At 41.6% G+C, this 19,041-nt stretch overlaps 2 protein-coding genes across 4 annotated transcripts in view; both read right to left on the reverse strand.

Moving 5' to 3' along the window:
- The window catches only part of ANK3 (ankyrin 3), a 548,067-nt gene that overhangs the window by 154,496 nt on the left and 374,530 nt on the right, over positions 1-19,041 (reverse strand). The gene's annotated exons all lie outside the window — the stretch shown is intronic.
- CCDC6 (coiled-coil domain containing 6) overlaps positions 1-19,041 on the reverse strand; it is an 83,180-nt gene that overhangs the window by 30,803 nt on the left and 33,336 nt on the right. For all 3 annotated transcript variants that reach the window (XM_032768847.2, XM_032768849.2, XM_032768848.2), the window contains exon 2: positions 16,429-16,578. In XM_032768847.2, coding sequence (XP_032624738.2) covers positions 16,429-16,578 — 150 coding nt within the window. The remainder of the gene's footprint in view (positions 1-16,428; positions 16,579-19,041) is intronic.

Raw genomic sequence — 19,041 nt, forward strand, 5'->3', positions numbered from 1 at the left:
ATCCTTGACCAATGTAGCACTGCTGACAAGGCTGCATCTGCACCATGGGTTATGTCAATGGAAGAGGGCTTCCATGAATATAGCTAACTTCATTTGAGGAGACAATGTTCCTACACCAACAGAAAATCCTTCTGTTGATATAAAGTGAGTCTACACTATACTGCTGCTTAATGTCAGGTGTGTGATTACGGACTGTTAGCAGCAGCAGCGAATCAGACAAATACCATCATAAAGGTTATTCAAAAATTAACCTAATAAATGACATGAACCAGAAACATTTATTATTTAATCAAGTTTAGCTGCAGCTGCATAATCTGGCTCATCTCGTCATGGTTGCTAATGCTTGGGTGTGGAATCTGCATCAGAGGAAATGATGAGGCTCACTCACTTATGCTGTACCTATTGTAGGACCCATTAAATCTGATCTTAGCAGTGTGAGCACACTGCAGCCAAAGCACAAGGTTGTGCTGATCAGAACTCCAGTGGCTCCATCTGATTTTCGGCAAAGCCAACAGCGCTCCAGCCACAGCAATGCTTTCTTTTCTACTTGACTCAAATGTATGAAGCACATCAGAAAGCTGAGTACCTGAGGAGCACAGAAGAAAGCACTGCCCATGTGAGAAAAAGTGATAAGGACCTGCCGTGCTGGGTTCTGCAGGATTCTGACCCCTTTGGTGGGATCCAAAGCAACTTCCTGGGGCTCTTCTCCTCTTTGTTCTTTTGATTCCACAAGACAAAGTATGGCAGAAAACTAGTGGTGGTACTCTCCCAGACACCAAACTCTCATGACAAAGTGAGATGTCACCCTCAGATCGTGCAGATCATCCCTCTCCTTTCTTACTTGCTTTGATCAGCAGTTAATAATGCTGACATTTCAATCTCGCTTTCCCCCAATAACAGCTGCAGGCTGGTATGGCTAAATCTCTCAGTGACGTAAAGAAAACATCCACTTAAGTAAACAGTGCATTAAGGGAGGGTGGAGTATTTTCAGACAGACACTGTGCTTTTAATTAGGTATCAGTGATGGCTGCTTATAAATACATAGACAGCCGTGATTTGAAGAGAAGGGTAAAAAAATATGCACTTGGTAACTGGAAACGTCAGTCTCAAAACATTGTCTCAAAAGATGAAAATATTAAGTGGCGTAGGAAATGGGCATTTTAAAAAGGCAGCAAGGTAAAAAGATGGGCAGATTTGGGATAAATTTAAGACTGCAAACAATTTATATGGCCAGACTGCTTAAAAGAAAGCTGTGCAGTGACAGAAAGCATCAGAAATGCTCCCAAAAGACAGTAGCAAATACAAAATTGATATATGTGTAAATAAAAAGTAGTCGACTGGCAACGCCTTTGGTTTGTGTATTACACTTGGCTGACGATTCAAGGCAAAATTAAGTGAACAAAACTAATTTTTACCCTTTACTGTGATACATTTGACTCCTGTGGAAAAAAATTAGTCTTATTTCCTACTGATGCAGTTCCAAATAAACTGAATAAAATCTAGATTTTTGTAGTCTGTCTAGTGTCAACTACAGATATAATCTATTTGGAATTTAAAAAGATATCTCTGAAACTGAGAAGCTACACAGGCTTTGTTCCCAGATGCCATCAGGTAAATGATATCCATTCCGTATGCAATGAATCATTTCATTTGCATCTTGGAGTTCACATGACATTGGAATGGGGTCAGCAATTTGTTTTTACAAGATATATTATTTTCAAAAGGACTGTCAAGAAGAAGAGTCAGATATCAAATCTATTTTTATTGCCCACTTAGTTTATCCGAATACACAAATTATGCCTATTCACTTGATGGTGTCCCCTTTCATATTATGACTTGTGGACAATGTTAGAGATACACCAAACTTAGAGCAAATTGCAAATAGTACAATATTGGTAAAGGATACTGAGAAAGGAGAATCTCACTAATTTTTAAATGTAGAGAGTCAAAAGGATAAATGAGATTTTAAGTTAAAAAAACCCTCAGTTATCCCTTTGGGCAGCCTGCTACATGCGAGCTTAATTTTCAAAATATATTCCATGAAATCTCAAAAGGTGTGACAAGTGCATGCAAGGAAAAACTTGCAATAAAAAATCCTATACCAAGCACATCTAATGGAGTTATGCAAAAAAAAAAATGTTACCATAATTCTCAAGTGAGTAGTTAATTTTAACAGAGTCCCTGAACCCTATGTTTCCAAACTTTCCAAAGACTTGGCTTGTCAGCAGAATCCGATCAAATAAAAGTCATAAATACAAGACATTTAATTAAAAACAAGGGCTGTAAAAATAGTTATTAGTGAGGTGGCTGTGTCACTAAAAGCTTTTTTTCAGATAATGAAGGATGTACCGTATATACTCCATCATAAACCAGTTCGTTTATAAGCCAACTCCCCAAGATGGATAAGTAAAAATGGAAAAATTTTATGACCCATTCATAAGCTGACCCTATAATTCAGGGGTCGGCAAACTTTGGCTCCTGGGCCATCAGGATAAGCCGCTGGCAGGCCGAGCGTCTGCCTCGAGTGTCTGCAGGCACAGAAGTAAACTGAAGTAAACAAAGTGTCTCGGCGCCTCAGCCACTTACCCTGACAGGGCTGGGACAGCAATTAGTGGGGACATTTTTTTGAGGGGGTGGAGAGGGGAAAGGGGGAAGAAGCTGGAGGTCAGGGGAGTAACTCCTGTGATCACCCCTCAGATGACCCCACCCCTACCCCAGGACTCCCACACACTCTGGGCAACCGCAATCTGCCAGCCCCAGATCTGTAGCTGCTTCGGAGGAGAGAGCAGTGTGGCCAGAAGTGGAGAGACTCTGGCCCCGCCTCTTCCCTTCTGGCTCTGCTGGTTGTGCTGCCTCTCCTTGCTCCCTCTGTTGGGGGGAGGGGCTGTGTCCCACCTCTCCCTCTCTATACCCATTCATAAGCCGCGGACCTTGTCTGATGTTTCCCTTTTTTACTAAAAAAATTCAGCTTATGAACGAGTATATACGGTACCTCATTCCAAGATGTTTGATGAGGTGGCATTTTATCTCATTGTGCATATGCAGCATTTTGCCAGCAGAACCAAACGCTGTGTTGCATAAAGCTAATTGAAAACATTGCTTCTGCAAGCCCAATAAATAAGCATACAAGTTTTACAAAAGGCTAATATCAACCATTTTAAAACATACATTAGCAAACCGTGCTATGCCATACTACAGCAGAAAGCACAGTCTAAGAAGGATAGGCATCCTGGCTAAATTATCTGCTTCTCTTATTGTAAGTGCAAGTGTGTATATATTTACAATCAAGTGAGCAAGAAATAAAAATGTTTCAAAATCAATTTTATAACAGTTGAAAAACTAATGCAATTTTATTGTGTTTTATAACTGCAATGAAAAACAGAATGCTGAACTGGGAAATTCTTACGAAACTACTAATGGGAGAGCTGTAGTTCGTGCTTTGGTAGTCAGCTGTCACATTTAAAATGTAGTAGAAACATTCTAGGAGCTCTTTCCAGATGCCACTCAATGCAGTGTGTAAGTCCCTTCCAACGTGAAAAACAAAGATTAAGCAATGCAACAGTTTAGGTAACATTAAAAAAAATTACTCTGCCAACTATTCGGCAATTGCATAATGTCGCAGCAATTTTTTCTTGGCAGCAGAATGGTGATAGCTTGAAAAAATAAAAGGCCAAGAATTCTACCTGGGTTAGCAGACTATATCACAAAGACTCCCTGTGACGTCTAAAATTCTTTCATGTACATCAGTTTATCTTAAATTTCTCAATTAACCAAAACTGCTTGGGAACACATTAGCTTTAATTTGAGAAAGTTCCGCTCCAGGTCAGCTCAATGTTGCGATCAGAGAGAACGTTTTTGAGTTTTAACACTCCTATCATTTCATATTAGGATGGGCACCCAAATTCAGGTGTTTATTCCCAAACAGAGAAAGGAGACGCTCTTTTTATGGACTTAATTGGAAGTCTGACAGCCTCCAATGGAAGTCCCATCCAAAACAGGATCATTGTCTGAGACAAGAAGGATTCTGTCTGAAGCACAGAAACCCCATACGAAGGAGAAAGATGCCAGTTCACTATTTTTATATCTTCTCATGACAGTACCTCTCAGCCACATGTGTGCAGTATCTCCGAAAAATTATACGTGACCTTTGCTCCCTTACCTTGCTCTGGAGGTTGAAACAAGCCTAGCCTATTACATTTCATGTAGTGAGAAACCTGAAGCTGCTCTCAAACCAGAGATGGTGCAGTGTAGCTTAAAATAACATGTCCTATTTTTAAGTGTAATAAGCAATGAAGTCAATGACAGCTGGAAACCTGCCTATCAAAATTAACTAAACAAAATTCACTGTTTGTGAACATAATTGGTATTAGTTTTTCTTATATAGAAAATAGGTTTTTGGCTTCAGCGAGAATTGCTTGCTGCCCACCACTTTTGAATATCAGACACCAAGGAACCTAATTATGAACACTGTAGTATCCTATTTTTTTTGAAAATCTTGGGCTATGGCAATGCAACATTATGGTTGCACAATTCAAATAAAGATAGAAGTTACTTATCGTAAAACTGGAGGTTCTTCAAGATGTGCAGTCCCTATCTGTATTTCACACATGGGATACACATGTGCATGATGCTCCTACATCTGGAATGATTTGTAAGCAATGTCCATTGGCCCATACATGCGTGTAGCTCTCCTTGTACTCCAAACTGAGGGCATAAAAGGTCTCTCCAGTTTCCCATTCTTAGTGCAGTTCAAACAATTCACAGCTGAAGGGACAGAGGATGGGTAGTGGCACACAGATAAGGACATGTCTTGAAGAACCTCCAGTTACAGCTAAGTAACCTCCATTTCCTCTGAGTGATTATCGTTATGTGTATTCAACATGTGGGAGATTCACAAGCAATAATCAGACCGGAGGTGGGTGCACAGATACAGAAGTGATAGCTGACTGTATTACTGCTGTCCTCAGAGCTGTATCCACAGTTGATGACTAGACCAGAGGGTAATGTCTCAATAAGGTATGCAAAAAGCTCTAAGTACTGTGGTACATATCACTAGGAGTGCTATGTCTCTCATCAGTGTAGCCGCAGTAACTTGCCCGCTGGTGGAATGAGCCCTCTCTCTCTCTAGAGTGGGAATATGAGCTAATTGGTAACACAGGGCAATACAACCTGAGATCCATTCTGGATCAGTGTAGCTTGACCCCTCATGATTGCTCTGCTATGGAAACATATAGTTAAGGAGTCTTTCTAACATCCTTCATTCTTTATAGATAAAAAGCCAAAGCCCTTTGGATGACTTGAGAATGCAACCATCTCTCCATCTGAAGCATGTGGTTTTGGAAAAATACTGTTAAGTGGATTTTCTGACTCATACAAAACTTGGAAACTACCTTCGGAACAAATCTAAGATAGGTTTGTACAGACGCTCCTCAGGTTACGCAAGACCCGACTTACACAAATTCAATCTTATGCAAAAAGTTCCATAAGGCATAAATAAAATTTCTGAGTTGCGGAAAATATTGCATAGCGTATGGGAAATGCAAAGTACTGTGCACGGAGGAATACAGCAGTAGCATCTCCTACAAGGGAAGGCTTTGCGCTCTCACAGCCTCTCAGTCTCGAGTTATTTCAGTGATACTGTATTTCTGTTATTCCACCCTATTATTTCACTCAAATCATGCCTGGAAAATGACCAAGTGATAGCAAGAGTGCAGGGCCCATTCGTAAGTGAAAGAAGATTGATTTAGAGCAGAAAAAGAAAATAGTGAAAAAGTATGAAGGCGGACAAAGCTTGTCGTCAATTGCTCGTGAACTTGATTTGGCTACCTCAATAGTGAAAAGTATTTTGAATGATAGTGCACGCATAAGAGAGCATGAGAAATGCTCTGCTTCTTTATAATCACAATTCTTGAAAGTGAACAGAAGCATGGACGAAACGCTGGCCTGTTATAGACAGATATATGAGAAGAAGAAAAAGGCCTCATCTTCACAGCCTTCCACCTCCAAAGCCCCCTCTGACGACCTTGATGATATAATGCCTGTCTCCTCCTCTCCTTCCTCATTTACAAATTAAGCCCACTGTCATTCACCACCAAAACGCAGCCTTCAGTGTGCCAGGATAACAACAGGATTAAGGTAAATGCAATATTTTGTTGCAATTGTTTTTTATGCTTGCACAAATATACGTTTCTGACTTACGTAAAATTCAGGTTATGCAAGGCTTTCTGGAATGGAACGACTGTGTAAGTCGGGGAGCATCTGTAAAGGGACTTTTTCTTTATAGAAGGCAGTATATGGTGGGTCTGCCATGAGTGCTCCAAGCTCACTAACTCTTCTGGTTGATATTATGACTACCAGAAAGGCCACCATCATGGACAGATGGGCCACAGAGCACGTGGCCCGATGTTCAAAAGTGAGTGACGATAAAACAAAAACTGAGGTACTACTGAGATTCAAACGTCCCCATTGATGGAAAGGACTGAGAATCCCCTTTAGAAATCTAGTGGTGACAGGATGACTGAATATTGTACTATTATTCACCGGAGGCTAGAAAGCACTGATCGGTGCTAACTGAAGTCACAGAAAACTGAGTGAGAGACCCAAAGGGTAAGTACATACTCTAAGATAGCAGGGATCCTGGCTGATTCTAGAGACAACTCATACTGTTGAGCCCAAGAGGAAAAACACTTTTATTTTGCTAATTGCTTTTTGTAGTATTTTCTGCTTCGGTTAAGGATGGATTGTACCCTTTCAGAATGTGAACACTCTACTTCTGATGCCCAAATACCAGGCTTTGAATTGAAGCAGTCCCAGACTGTGGTGCTTGAACCCACGCTTGTGCTGTATAAGAAGCTCCAGTAATGTGAGGATGTCCATGGGTAGGTGAAACGAGAGCATCAGAAGATCCATAAACATGAACTGTCTCTGCCAGTTGGGTGCAATCAGGATGAATCAAGTTCTTTCTTGGTGCATCTTCTGCAGAACTTGTGGCATCAATGGAATGGGAGAAAAGGCATATAACAGGCAACCATTCCACAACACTGAGAGGGCACTTCCCATAAAGCCCTTAACCAGGACTGCTCTGGAGCAGTACCAAGGAAGTTTCCTGTTCTCCCACAAGCTGAAAAGGTCCCAAGCTGTTCCCCATTTGGTCAAGATGTCATTGAGAACCAAACTTTAGATTTCCCATTCATTACTGGCAAAAAAAAGGTCTGCTTGGGCAGTCAGCTAGGGAGTTTTGTCAACTAGGGAATCCTGCTATACATACTGCTGATAGTTATGCAATGGCTGATGCACCAGTCCCAGGAGGTGACTGCCTCTATGCACAAGAGGGAGAGACCCCCTCACACCCCACTTGTTCAGAGCAAATATCATTGTCATGTGATCTTACATTATCTGGACACGTCTGGATCAGAAAAATGGGGGGAGGGAGGTGCTGAAGGCATAACAAACCGCAGGGCGTTCTAGTGAATTGGTATGTATTCCGGATTTGCATAGGGTCCAGATGCCTTGTGCCATATGATCACCCATATGAACACCCCAACCCAAGAGAGGTGTCAGTAACCATGCTTGCTTCAGGAGTTGGTGTGAGGAAAGGGATCCCCACACCAACCTTCCCTCATTTTGTACAGCAAACAAGAGAGTTAAACTTTGGCCAGAACTGTCATCTTTCTGTGTACCCATCAGAGAAGGGCAACAAAACAGCGAGATGTCAGCCTCATAGGCTATAAAGATTAAGTCTGGGAAATAGCACAATGTGTGCATGAAGCCATGTGGCCAAGGAAAAGGCAAGTTCTGACTGACGACCAGGGTCTTATACTGACCTGATATATGAGAACACTCTTGGCCTGAAATCTCTTTAGAGGTAAAAGCAGCAAAGAGTCCTGTGGCACCTTATAGACTAACAGACGTTTTGGAGCATGAGCTTTCGTGGGTGAATATCCACTTCGTCGGATGCATGTAGTGGAAATTTCCAGGGGCAGGTATATATAACCAAGCAAGAAGCAGGCTAGAGATAACGAGGTTAGTTCAATCAGGGAGGATGAGGCCCTCTTCCAGCAGCTGTAGGTGTGAAAACCAAGGGAGAGAAACTGCTTTTGTAGCTGGCAAGCCATTCACAGTCTTTGTCAATCCTGAGCTGATGGGTCAAATTTGCAGATGAACTGAGCTCAGCAGTTTCTCTTAAGTCTGGTCCTGAAGTTTTTTTTGCTGCAGGATGGCCCACTTAACATCTGCTATTGTGTGGCCAGGAAGGATGAAGTGCTCCTACAGGTTTTGTATATTGCATCCTAATATCTGATTTTGTCTCCATTTATCCTTTTCCATAGAGACTGTCCAGTTTGGCCAATGTACATAGCAGAGGGGCATTGCTGGCATATGATGGTATATTACATTGGTGGACGTGCAGGTGAATGAACTGGTGATGGTGGGCTGATCTAGTTACTCCTGTGATGGTATCGCTGGTGTAAATATATGGGCAGAGTTGGCATCGAGGTTTGTTGCATGATTGGTTCCTGAGCTAGAGTTACTATGGTGCAGTGTCAGTTACTGGTGAGATATGCTTCAGGTTTGACAGGTTGTCTGTGGTGAGGACTGGTCTGTCACCCAAGGCCTGTGAAAGTGTGGAACCATTGTCCAGGATGGGTTGTAGTCCCTGATGATGCGTTGGAGGGTTTTAGCTGGGGACTGTATGTGATGGCCAGTGGATCTGTTGGTTTCTTTCTTTGGTTTGTCTTGCAGTAGGAGGCTTCTGAATACATATCTGGCTCTGATGACCTGTTTCTTATTCCTCGTGCGGGTACTATAGTTCTGAGAATGCTTGGTGGAGATTTTGTAGATATTGGTCTCTGTCTGAACGAGTAGAGCATACGGTTGTACCTCAGTGCTTGGCTGTAGACAATGGATTGTGTGATGTACCCGGGATGGAAGCTGGAGGCATGAAGGTAGGCATAGCGGTTGGTAAGTTTTTGGTATAGGGTGGTGTTAATGTGACCATCACTTATTTGCACTGTGGGGTCTAGGAAGTGGACCTCCCGTGTCGAATGGTCCAGGCTGAGGTTGATGGTGGGGTGAAAGCTGTTGAAATCATGGTGGAATTTTTCCAGAGTCTCCTGCCCATGGGTCCAGATGATGAAGATGTCATCAGTGTAGCGCAGGCAGAGAAGGGGCGTGAGTGGATAAAAGCTGAGAAAGCGTTGTTCCAGGTCAGCCATAAAAATGTTGGCATATTGTGGGGCCACGCAGGTGCCCATAGCGGTGCCACTGATCTGGAGATATATATTGTCATCAAATTTGAAATAGTTGTGTGTGAGGATAAAGGCACAGAGCTCAGTAGCCAGTTGTGCTGTGGCATCATCAAGGATACTGTTCCTGACAGCTTGTATTCCATCTGTGCGTGGAATGTTTGTGCAGAGAGCCTCTACATCCATAATGGCTAGGATGGTGTTTTCTGGAAGCTTACCAATGCATTGTAGTTTCCTCAGGAAATCAGTGGTGTCACTGAGATAGCTGGGAGTGCTGGTGGCATAGGGTCTGAGTAGAGAATCCACATATCCAGACAGTCCTTCAGTGAGAGTGCCAATGCCCGAGATGATGGGGAGTCCAGGATTTCCAGGTGGATCTTGGGTAGTAGATAGAATAACCCTGGTTGGGGCTCTAAGGGTATGTTGATTTGTTCCGGTGTTAGTGTAGGGAGTGTCCTGAGTAGATGGTGCAGTTTCTTAGTGTATTCCTCAGTGGGATCTGAGGGAAGTGGCCTGTTGAATTTGGTATTGGAGAGTTGTCTGGAGGTCTCCTTTTGGTAGTCAGACCTGTTCATGATTACAACAGCACCTCCTTTATCAGCCTCTTTGATTATAATATCAGGATGGTTTCTGAGGCTGTGGATGGCATTGCGTTCTGCACGACTGAAGTTATGTTGTTTTTCCACAATTTCTGCCTGTGAACGTCGGCGGAAGCATTCTATGTATAGGTCCAGATTGTCATTTCGACCTTCAGGAGGAGTCCATGTGGAGTTTTTTTTCTTGTGCTGTTGGTGGGAGGGTAACTGTGTATCAGTGGGCTGTTCAGTGTTATCCTGAAAGCATTCTTTGAGTCGGAGACAGCAAAAGTAGGCTTCCAGATCGCCGCAGAACTGTATCATGTTAGTGGGGGTGGTAGGATAGAAAGAGTCCCTAAGACAGGACAGACAAAGTGTATCTGCCTCTTCAGAGGTAGATACACTCTTGGTATAGTTGAGCCCACTATCACACCTATAAAATTTAGGAATCTTGTGGGAAGCAATGTGGACTTTTCATGAATGATGCAGACATCCATGGAAGGCAGAAGGCTGAGCAAGGCACTGGTTGCCCACTGGTCTTCTCTGTAGGAACCGCCCGTCAGAAGCCAGTTGCTGAGGTAAAGGAAGACTAAATCCCTGTCTTCTCATCCAAGCTGCCACTACTGAAAAAACCTTCGTGTAAGACCCTGGGTGCTACAGCTAGGCCAAAGGAAAAGACTCTGAAATGGTAATGCTCATAATCAAAGAGGAACCTAAGGAAACTGCTGTGGGCTGGGTGGATATCTGTTAAAATATGCATCTTTCATACTGAGAGCCATAAATCATGTGTCTTCCTCTAACGAGGGAATTATTGATACCAAGGATATCATGTGGAATTTTACTTTCTGAATGAACCCGTTCAGCTGTCTCAGATCAAGAACTGGCTTTCACCTCCCATTCTTCTTGGGAATCAAGAAGTAAGGCGAATAGAATCCCTTCACTTCTCCGTGGCTTCCCTTAGGAGATCTTGCTGTAGAATCACCTCATGAAAGTGGTCCCTGAAAAGCAACTGGGAAAGGGGGGATTTGTGGAGAGGAGGTACCAGAAACTCATTCAGATAACTGCCATGAATAATCTCCAATACCCATTTGTCTGTAGTTAGGACCCTCCAGTTTTTGGCAAATAGGGTAAGGTGGGCTCCCAGTGTCAGAGGAGGGGAATAAAGGGACATCAATAAAGGATACAGGTCTCAACAGTCCCATAAAAAGAAACTCTTCATCTGAGAGTTACAGTATGACATGGCGGTGGATGTGGCAGAGATTGGGTTCCTAGGTCTATAAGCCCTCTGTCTCTTGCAAGGTGACTCCTGAGGATGGTGGTAGTAAAACCGCTAAGGAGGACCCTTTACCCCACCTATGGTGTTTTCTTTTAGGAAGAGAAGTATCAATACCCAGTGAGCTAAGCACTGTACTTGAGACTTTGAGGGAGCGCAGAGGCTCACCTGCCTTCTTGTGGAATAGGTTAACAGTATTAAAGGGCAGATCTTGGATGGTACTCTCCCACCTCAGTAGGAAAACCTGAGGATTGTGACAACGAGTCTCTCCTTATAACAATGACTACAGCCATCATCCTTGCCACGAGCGCTATCTACCACATCCACCACAGCTGGGAAGGAAGTTTTGACCACCAATCTGCCCTCATCCACTAAGGCCTCAAAGTGGACTCTTTCCTCCTCTGGGAGCTTGTCTTTACATTAAAAAAAATCATAACTAGTAATATCATATTTGGTCAAGAGGGCCTTATAATTTGAGATTCTGAATTGGAGGGAGGTGGAAAAAAAGACCTCTCTCCCGAAAAGATCAAGTTGCTTCTGTCCCTTATCAGAGGGAGTAGCCTTTGGGTGTTGTTGCTTGGACCTCTCTGTAGCTGCCTGCACCACCAAAGAGTTAGGCATGGGAACAGAGTGTGGATGGAACAAAATAGCGCGTCTCAGCCCTCTTAGGGGTGGGAGCAAGAATAAGCATACCAAGCCATCTTTGCTGGATCCATGATGGCCTTGTTGATGGGGAGGGCCACTCAACTGGCACTGGAAGGCTGCAGAATGTCTAGTAAACTGTGCTGAGGCTCCTGGACTTCCTTAAGCTGAAGTTGTAGCTCTGCAGCCGCCCTGTGCATGAGCTCTTGATATTGTTTAAAGTTGTCTGGTGAAGATGGAGAAGACGGGGTAACCACCTCATCCAGAGAAGATGATGCAATCACTCAGGGATCCAACTCACCTTCCCCTTCTGAATATTTCAACAGGTCCAATTGTGAGTGCCTGGACAATGTCAAACAGGACTCCTACACTGATCCTGGGTGTCTAGGGTTGGGTTTCCATGGTCCTCAATATTGCCAGTAGGATGGATTAATTGGTAGAGGAGGATCCCATGGCACAGGGTACCAACCATCTTTTGACCAACTGTATTTGGGTGGAGGCTGGAACTCTGATCTTCTGGGGGTCCTGTCTCATGCCACCTCTGTCCAATGCTGCAAAGGCTCCTGGCGGGGGGGCCTCAGACTAATCTGAAAAGAAAACTGGATCCCTTATCACCAGTGGAACTGACGGTACCGATGGTTGTGCCCCAAGATTGGCAGGTAGGATGGGAGAACAACTCTGACACGCTAGGATAGCCTCAGCCATCCCGGCATAGAGACCGACTAAATAGGAGGGATGAATACTGATGAGAGGAGCAAATATGTTCTCCGAGATGTTCTAGGAGATTCCAACTCAGACCATGTGGCGGCATGAAGGAACTGCAGAGAACTTTTATGCCTTTGGTTTGCTTTGGAGCACATGTGGGCCAAAAGACAACAGATTGCTTACAAAAAATTCTGGACACAGGCACATGGTATGCATACCTACCCCACATGGTATTCCCACAGGGACCATCACTTGAAGAACCAAGAATTGCAAAAGTTAAGCTGCTATAGAAGTGTTCACTTGACCATATTACAGACATTCACTTCTATTCCCATTTCTTCTATTAAATGGAGAATTTGCTTTACAGTACCATAAGTTTCTCTTCTCAGAAACAGTCATTCATACATACGAATGCAAATGTTCCCTTTCATAAATAGAGGTGGATCAGAGTCATCAGTAACTGACATGCTTTTAGCCAAATAATGATCGGCAAACCTCATCAACTTTAAAATTAATTTCAATTCATAACTACCTAAGAAAATTAGTGTATATTTTAGTACCAACTGCCCAAGACCAAGATCACCCCAGAAAAAGAGCAGGGCAAGATATTTCAAAGAGGAGAACTTTATAATTCTGTAGAGTAAGCTCTTCAGGACAGGGACCATTTTCATGTTGTGCCTTATACACTGTTCAGCATAATAATAGTGGTTGGGGAATTCGCTCCCACACCTTTGTTTTCTCATTCCAGGGTATGTCTGGTAGTTTAGATTATATCTGGGATATAATCAAGCCATGACCTGTTCTGGTGAACAGGTTTGTACTAGACGTACAACTAGACATATAAAGTTTTTTTTGTTTTGTTTTGTTTTTTAGGTTAAGCATTGCTGCCTTAAAACAGCAAAAAAGTTTCCAAAACATATTGCGGGAGAACAAAAAGTACAAAATACAATCCTTTGTGAAAGTATGGAGGGAAGAACAAATGACTGCTTCACATACTTCCTCTATTAAAGCATGTGCTCTTTCTGCATGAAGAATGCAGTGCATCCAGGACTTATGTACCATAATACTTATGGCTAGGTAAGTTTTCTATGATACAGCTAGATCTACATCTTGCATTGTAACATTAAAAAGATTATTTTTTCCTCTTTACATTGTGGTTGGTTGGCCAGAAACTATAAATGGGACATCTGGTGGTATCTGTTCTTCATAGGCACAATTTTATCACCATCAACAACAAGGGTAGAATAGATTCTCTCTTTCATGTCAACTGAGTTCGTACTAGGAAGGGGAGGATAACACACTGACTTTGACTGAAATATTCATGGGAGCTTTAGGACACAGAATCATAAGACTGGAAGGGACCACGAGAGGTCATCTAGTCCAGTCTCCTGCACTCACGGCAGGACTGAGTATTATCTAGTCATTAATCTTTTTGGAAAACTACAGTACAATTTTCAGCAAATAAAGTAAGCTCGAAAATCCTCTGAGCTGACATTATGGTCATCAGGAATTAATCTAGATTGTCAAAAACTAGAGTAAAACTAATCTCATTGGACTGAATGGGAGCTGGGGCGTGAGGTCTCTGCAAACTAAAATTCAGACTTGAGGCTGAGTACTGGTAAATCCAGTGTAGTCTGATTTTTACCTTTTTGGACCTAAATTCTATAACCAAATTAGTTACCAAAGGGGGCACATGGTGTCAGGTTATGTTTGTTTTTGCTTTTTGTTTTGCTTTTTTAAACAGTATTCCCCACCATTTGATTTCAGGGAGCTCCATCCAGAGAGCATTCCCAACACTTTGGCTAGCAGAAAGGCAGTGTAGGCATGGTCTGCATCAGCTCTATTCCCTCTTATGACTGACCTATTGGGGGAATCCCTAGCTAAGGTTTGGCCAGTTTCTAGTTACACTAGCCACCAGAGCAGCACAAAGAAACAAGAGAACTTAGTCCTAAGCATTCTAACTTAGGTTTACATTTGGTTCTCTTCTGAAAGGTTAATCATTGCAGTTTTGTTTTACTGACTCTGCTAGCGATTTTAGCTGCTCCTGCTCTTCCTTTTGATAAGCAGCAGCAGAGGGAAATTTACATGAATACTGGTTTCCCTCTGAAGCTGCTAGTTAAAACTATCAGTAACAGCCAAGGCAGTGGATCAGTTTCCTTGAATCTCTGGGTAGTCTGTTAGTCCTCTGACTCAGATGCCCAACACGTTTTTCAATATCTGCAGGAGAACATCAGTCCCAAAAGACTCTGACTAAAAATACTGAGGATATATCTTTAATGGTTTGCTTCTTCTGAATTAAGTTCCTCATTTTGCTAAACTTCTCTTTGGGACAGACTCTTTTTCCCCATGCCAGTGTCTTTCAGGATTCCCAGATGAAAGAAACTGAAGGTGCATGACTGCTCTTTTTGTAGTATATTACCAAATCATAGTTTGCTAGAACACTAACTGTATGTAGTTAACTCTTCTGACTTTCTGGAGCATGTAAATATGTTCAGTTTGTGACAGTTGTAGACAGGAAGTTTATTTTAATTTCTGTAATATGCACCTAATGTCACAATGGTTTAGTCCATACAACCTATACACTTTTAAAACAGTCCCTGTCCTTCCTGACAGAGGGACTGGAATACCAATAGAACAGCTGAACTCTAAGAAACAGAAACACAAAATTTTTACTTTCAAATAAAACAGAGCTATAAATTACATTTGGTGCAGTAATTTGGTTGCTAAGGAAATTGTGGAGTCCTATGTACATTAAGAGATTACATGGGTTTGAAGTCATTTCAGCCAATTAAATCAAGTTGCATTTTTCACTTAAGCTATTTTGTATGAGGTTTTATTTTGCTGTAGATGGTGGTGGGTTTGGTTCAAGGCATCTCAGTTTTATATGAAAAATTTAAGTACTCTACTGAGTGAAATAAATGCACTAGCCCATCATGCTGTTTTCCAGAGCTACTGTAGTAAAGATATTCCAGTGTGTTTAAGGACAACTACATATTACTTTGACAAGAGGAGAATACTTAATGCCTCTCCTTCCATGCACACTAAAAATGCTACTATATTGTTCACAGAAAAGGATAATTCTGAAAGCTTATGTTTGTGAATTAGACTAAATTAGTATAAAACAGTGGGAAGAAATAGAGTGCCCACAAAATATAGAAAACCTTAACTCCTGACATTTATGTTAATGAATGAGATAGGGACAACCAATAAGTGGCAGTCACCCATTAATTAACTCATCTCTCAATACTGAAGGTGCCAGAGGAGATTAGCCATAATAGAGTTTACGACAATATATTCCTCACTATCCTATAAAAGTAAATATGCCTTAAGGTTATAGTTATAGAATGTTAAAAATGCTTAGAATGTGCAGAAATAAGTTTCGTTAATATACTACTAAACTTCATTTGCAAGTTGCGTTAATGAAATACTAATAAAGTACGTATTATACGTGCTAATAGAAGAGGCAGCAATAAATTATTAAAAATATCAAACATACATCTTTAAAAAAATGTGCATAACATTTCCTCGCCAAGTTTCAAGTGCTGCTATCCATCTTAACATAAGCACTCTATCTGGGTCACATATGCACAGTTAATTCAAAATCAAGTACTCTAAATAAGATTATTCTCCTGCCTTACTAACAAAAGCTTGGAGTATTAGAACTCAAAGATTTTTTAAAATCGAGTTTACTTTTCTATCTCAGTACGGACAATGAAAATCAACATAATTGCTTTACTTTCAATCCAGTTCTCAGTCTACAAAACCTGAGTTGCAAATTGTTTAAAAAAAACAAACCCACCTTTCTATTGAGATTTTAAAAAAAGAAAGGAGATTTGTTTTTTCCTCTACGAAGTGTTAGTTTTGAACTATAGGTAAGCTAGCCACATCTCTTTTACTGAAAATATGGTAACAAGAACAAAGCTTAAACTCGCCTCTTTAAGCTTGTCCTTTGAGGTCTGCGAGGAGAAATACAAGCTGAGAAACCAATTACCTGCATCAGTTTCCTTGAGAGTTCATTAGTGAGAAATTCTTCTTCTTTTTCATAGTTTACTGCAAGTGTCTCTTTCTCCTTCTGCAAAGCTTGAATCTTCTTAAATAGAGTATTACTGATGAACTCCTCTTCCTGTTCTGCCCTTGCTTGCTGTGAAAAAAGACATTGCAAAAAATTGGAAGTTTCCATATTGAAAGCTACAACTATTTCTCTTTGCTCTTAGAGTACTGTAAAAATAAATAAATAAATAAATAAATAAAAATAGGGTAATCCTTTTCATCTGTCACCCAGACCTCAAAAGTACTGTATACAGCTTAGTAAACCCCATTACCTTCATTGAAACTCTGCCTGCACAGTGCCATATGTTCCTTTCTTTGTTTCCTTTGTACCAAGTTTGGAAGCCATGTTATTTTGGATCCAAGCATTTTTTTCTTGGATCACATTAAGAAATGTCCAGCCTACAACGGGCAACAATTAAACTTAAGAAAACACATACACTATTGGTTGGGGGTGACTATCACCCCAACCTTTCAGTTTTTCTCTTTCACTTTTTCAACCTTTACTACAGACAAACAAGGTGGGTTTTTTAAAAAGTAATCAAATACTCCAGCAGCACCCCCTTCTCCATAGAGTTCCAGAGGAGAGAGGTTGGCTGCCACTTATTCCTCCATTCGATGAGCTCTCTCTCTTCAGGAGAGCACCCTTAAATTTATCAGAAGGAAAATGAAGCAGCATTCACACGCAATCTCTCCTTGGAGGTTAGGTACTGTTCCACTGGAGATCAGCCCCTCAAACCCTCCATCTCCTGAGTCCTTCTTGCAGAGTTTAGATCCTCCTAAATCTTCTTTCGTATCTTAGAAGTTCTGCAGAAACATTACAAACCTGCTTGATGCATACTTTTGAAGCCCGCATAGGCCACACAGACTATAACATGCATGCAAACTAAAGCTCATAGCTAAATAATGTAACAGCCAAGCTCACACCTCCTCTCTGTTTTGAAAGTCAAGGAGTTTAAGTACAGTATCGTCCAGGAGAACCCAGGGATGAGGTAAAGAGGAGACAAGGGGAGGAGGTTGTTTGCCCTTTGGTGTGAGACTCACGGCCTCTGAGTCTTGGGGTCCCCCAGAGAAGGTTTTGGGAGACCAGAGGGAGCCAAGCCCTGGAATCCTTGGCTGGTGGCAGCGATAGCAGACGCTAGTATTAAGCTTGAGGGTCAATGCTAGCTTCTATTTAATGAACGCTAAGGTCAAATCGGAGTAGGAAGCTCGACATGGTGGCAGAGGTGGATCATGTATCGATACCGTACTAAACTCCTTGACTTCAAACAGAGAGGACAAGTCACCTTCCCCCTCCCCCCGTCTTCCCTTGAGGCTGCACAATTCACCCTCGTAAATCTAACACAAAGAGAATTCCCTTCCCTCGTTCCTAGCCTACCCAGAGAAACACACATAACATAGTCTCTGTATCAGGTTGACCAATAGGGTCAATTGCTTAAAAGAAAAAATGAACAAACAACCTTATTCAAAAAAGAAATACAATTTAAACATTCCAGCAACTACACATATGTAAATACAAAAACAATATAAAAACCTATATTGTCTTATACCTGTACTTACAACTGGGAAACAGAATATTAGAAGCTTGAAGATAGAAAGATCCCTCTCGTAGCCGAGAGACAGACAAAAGACCCAAGCCCAAAACATTTCCTCCCTGAGCTTTGAAAAATACGGTTTCCTGATTGGTCCTCTGGTCAGGTGTTTGGTTCCCTTCGTTAACCCTTTACAAGTAAAAGAAACATTAACCCTTAGCTATCTGTTTATGACAACTTAGTTTTAAAGTATTCATTTATCTGATATTGATTTCCATTAATTGCTTTAATGTTGTCTAAAATACTGGACGAAATCTTAAATGCTATTGTATTTTCACCACCAGCACTAAAACTTAAGCACTCATTCCATAATCAAATTTCTCTTGCAGACTGCAGTAACGAGTCTTAATACTTTGTCCACTGGGCCTCAGGTCTAAGCCCAGTCTTTTTGCAGTGTGGACACAGGTCACACCTGAGTCCCCAGATACACGTTTGGATATTCTGCCAGCACTGTGAAGAACTGCAGAAAGATCTCATAAATAAGTGATTGGGCAACAAAATGGCAAATGAAATTTAATGTGGATAAATGTAAAGTAATGCACATTGGAAGAAATAACCCCAACTATACATACCATATGATGGGGGGGCTAATTTAGCTACAACTAATCAGGAAAGAGATCTTGGAGTCATCATGGATATTTCTCTGAAGACGCAGTGTGCAGCGGTAGTCAAAAAAGCAAACAGGATGTTAGGAATCATTAAAAAGGGATAGCGAATAATATGGAGAATATCTTACTGCCCTTATATAAATCCATGGTACGCCTACATCTTGAATACTGTGTACACATGTGGTCTCCTCATCTCAAAAAAGATATACTGGCATTAGAAAAGGTTCCGACAAGGGCAACTAAAATGATTAGGGGTTTGGAATGGGTCCCATAGGAGGAGAGATTAAAGAGGCTAGGACTTTTTAGCATGGAAAAGAGGAGACTATGGGGGGATATGATAGAGAGAGATAAAATTAT

This window comes from Chelonoidis abingdonii, chromosome 15 (genome assembly GCF_003597395.2).
Source record: "Chelonoidis abingdonii isolate Lonesome George chromosome 15, CheloAbing_2.0, whole genome shotgun sequence".
Taxonomy (NCBI): domain Eukaryota; kingdom Metazoa; phylum Chordata; order Testudines; family Testudinidae; genus Chelonoidis; species Chelonoidis abingdonii.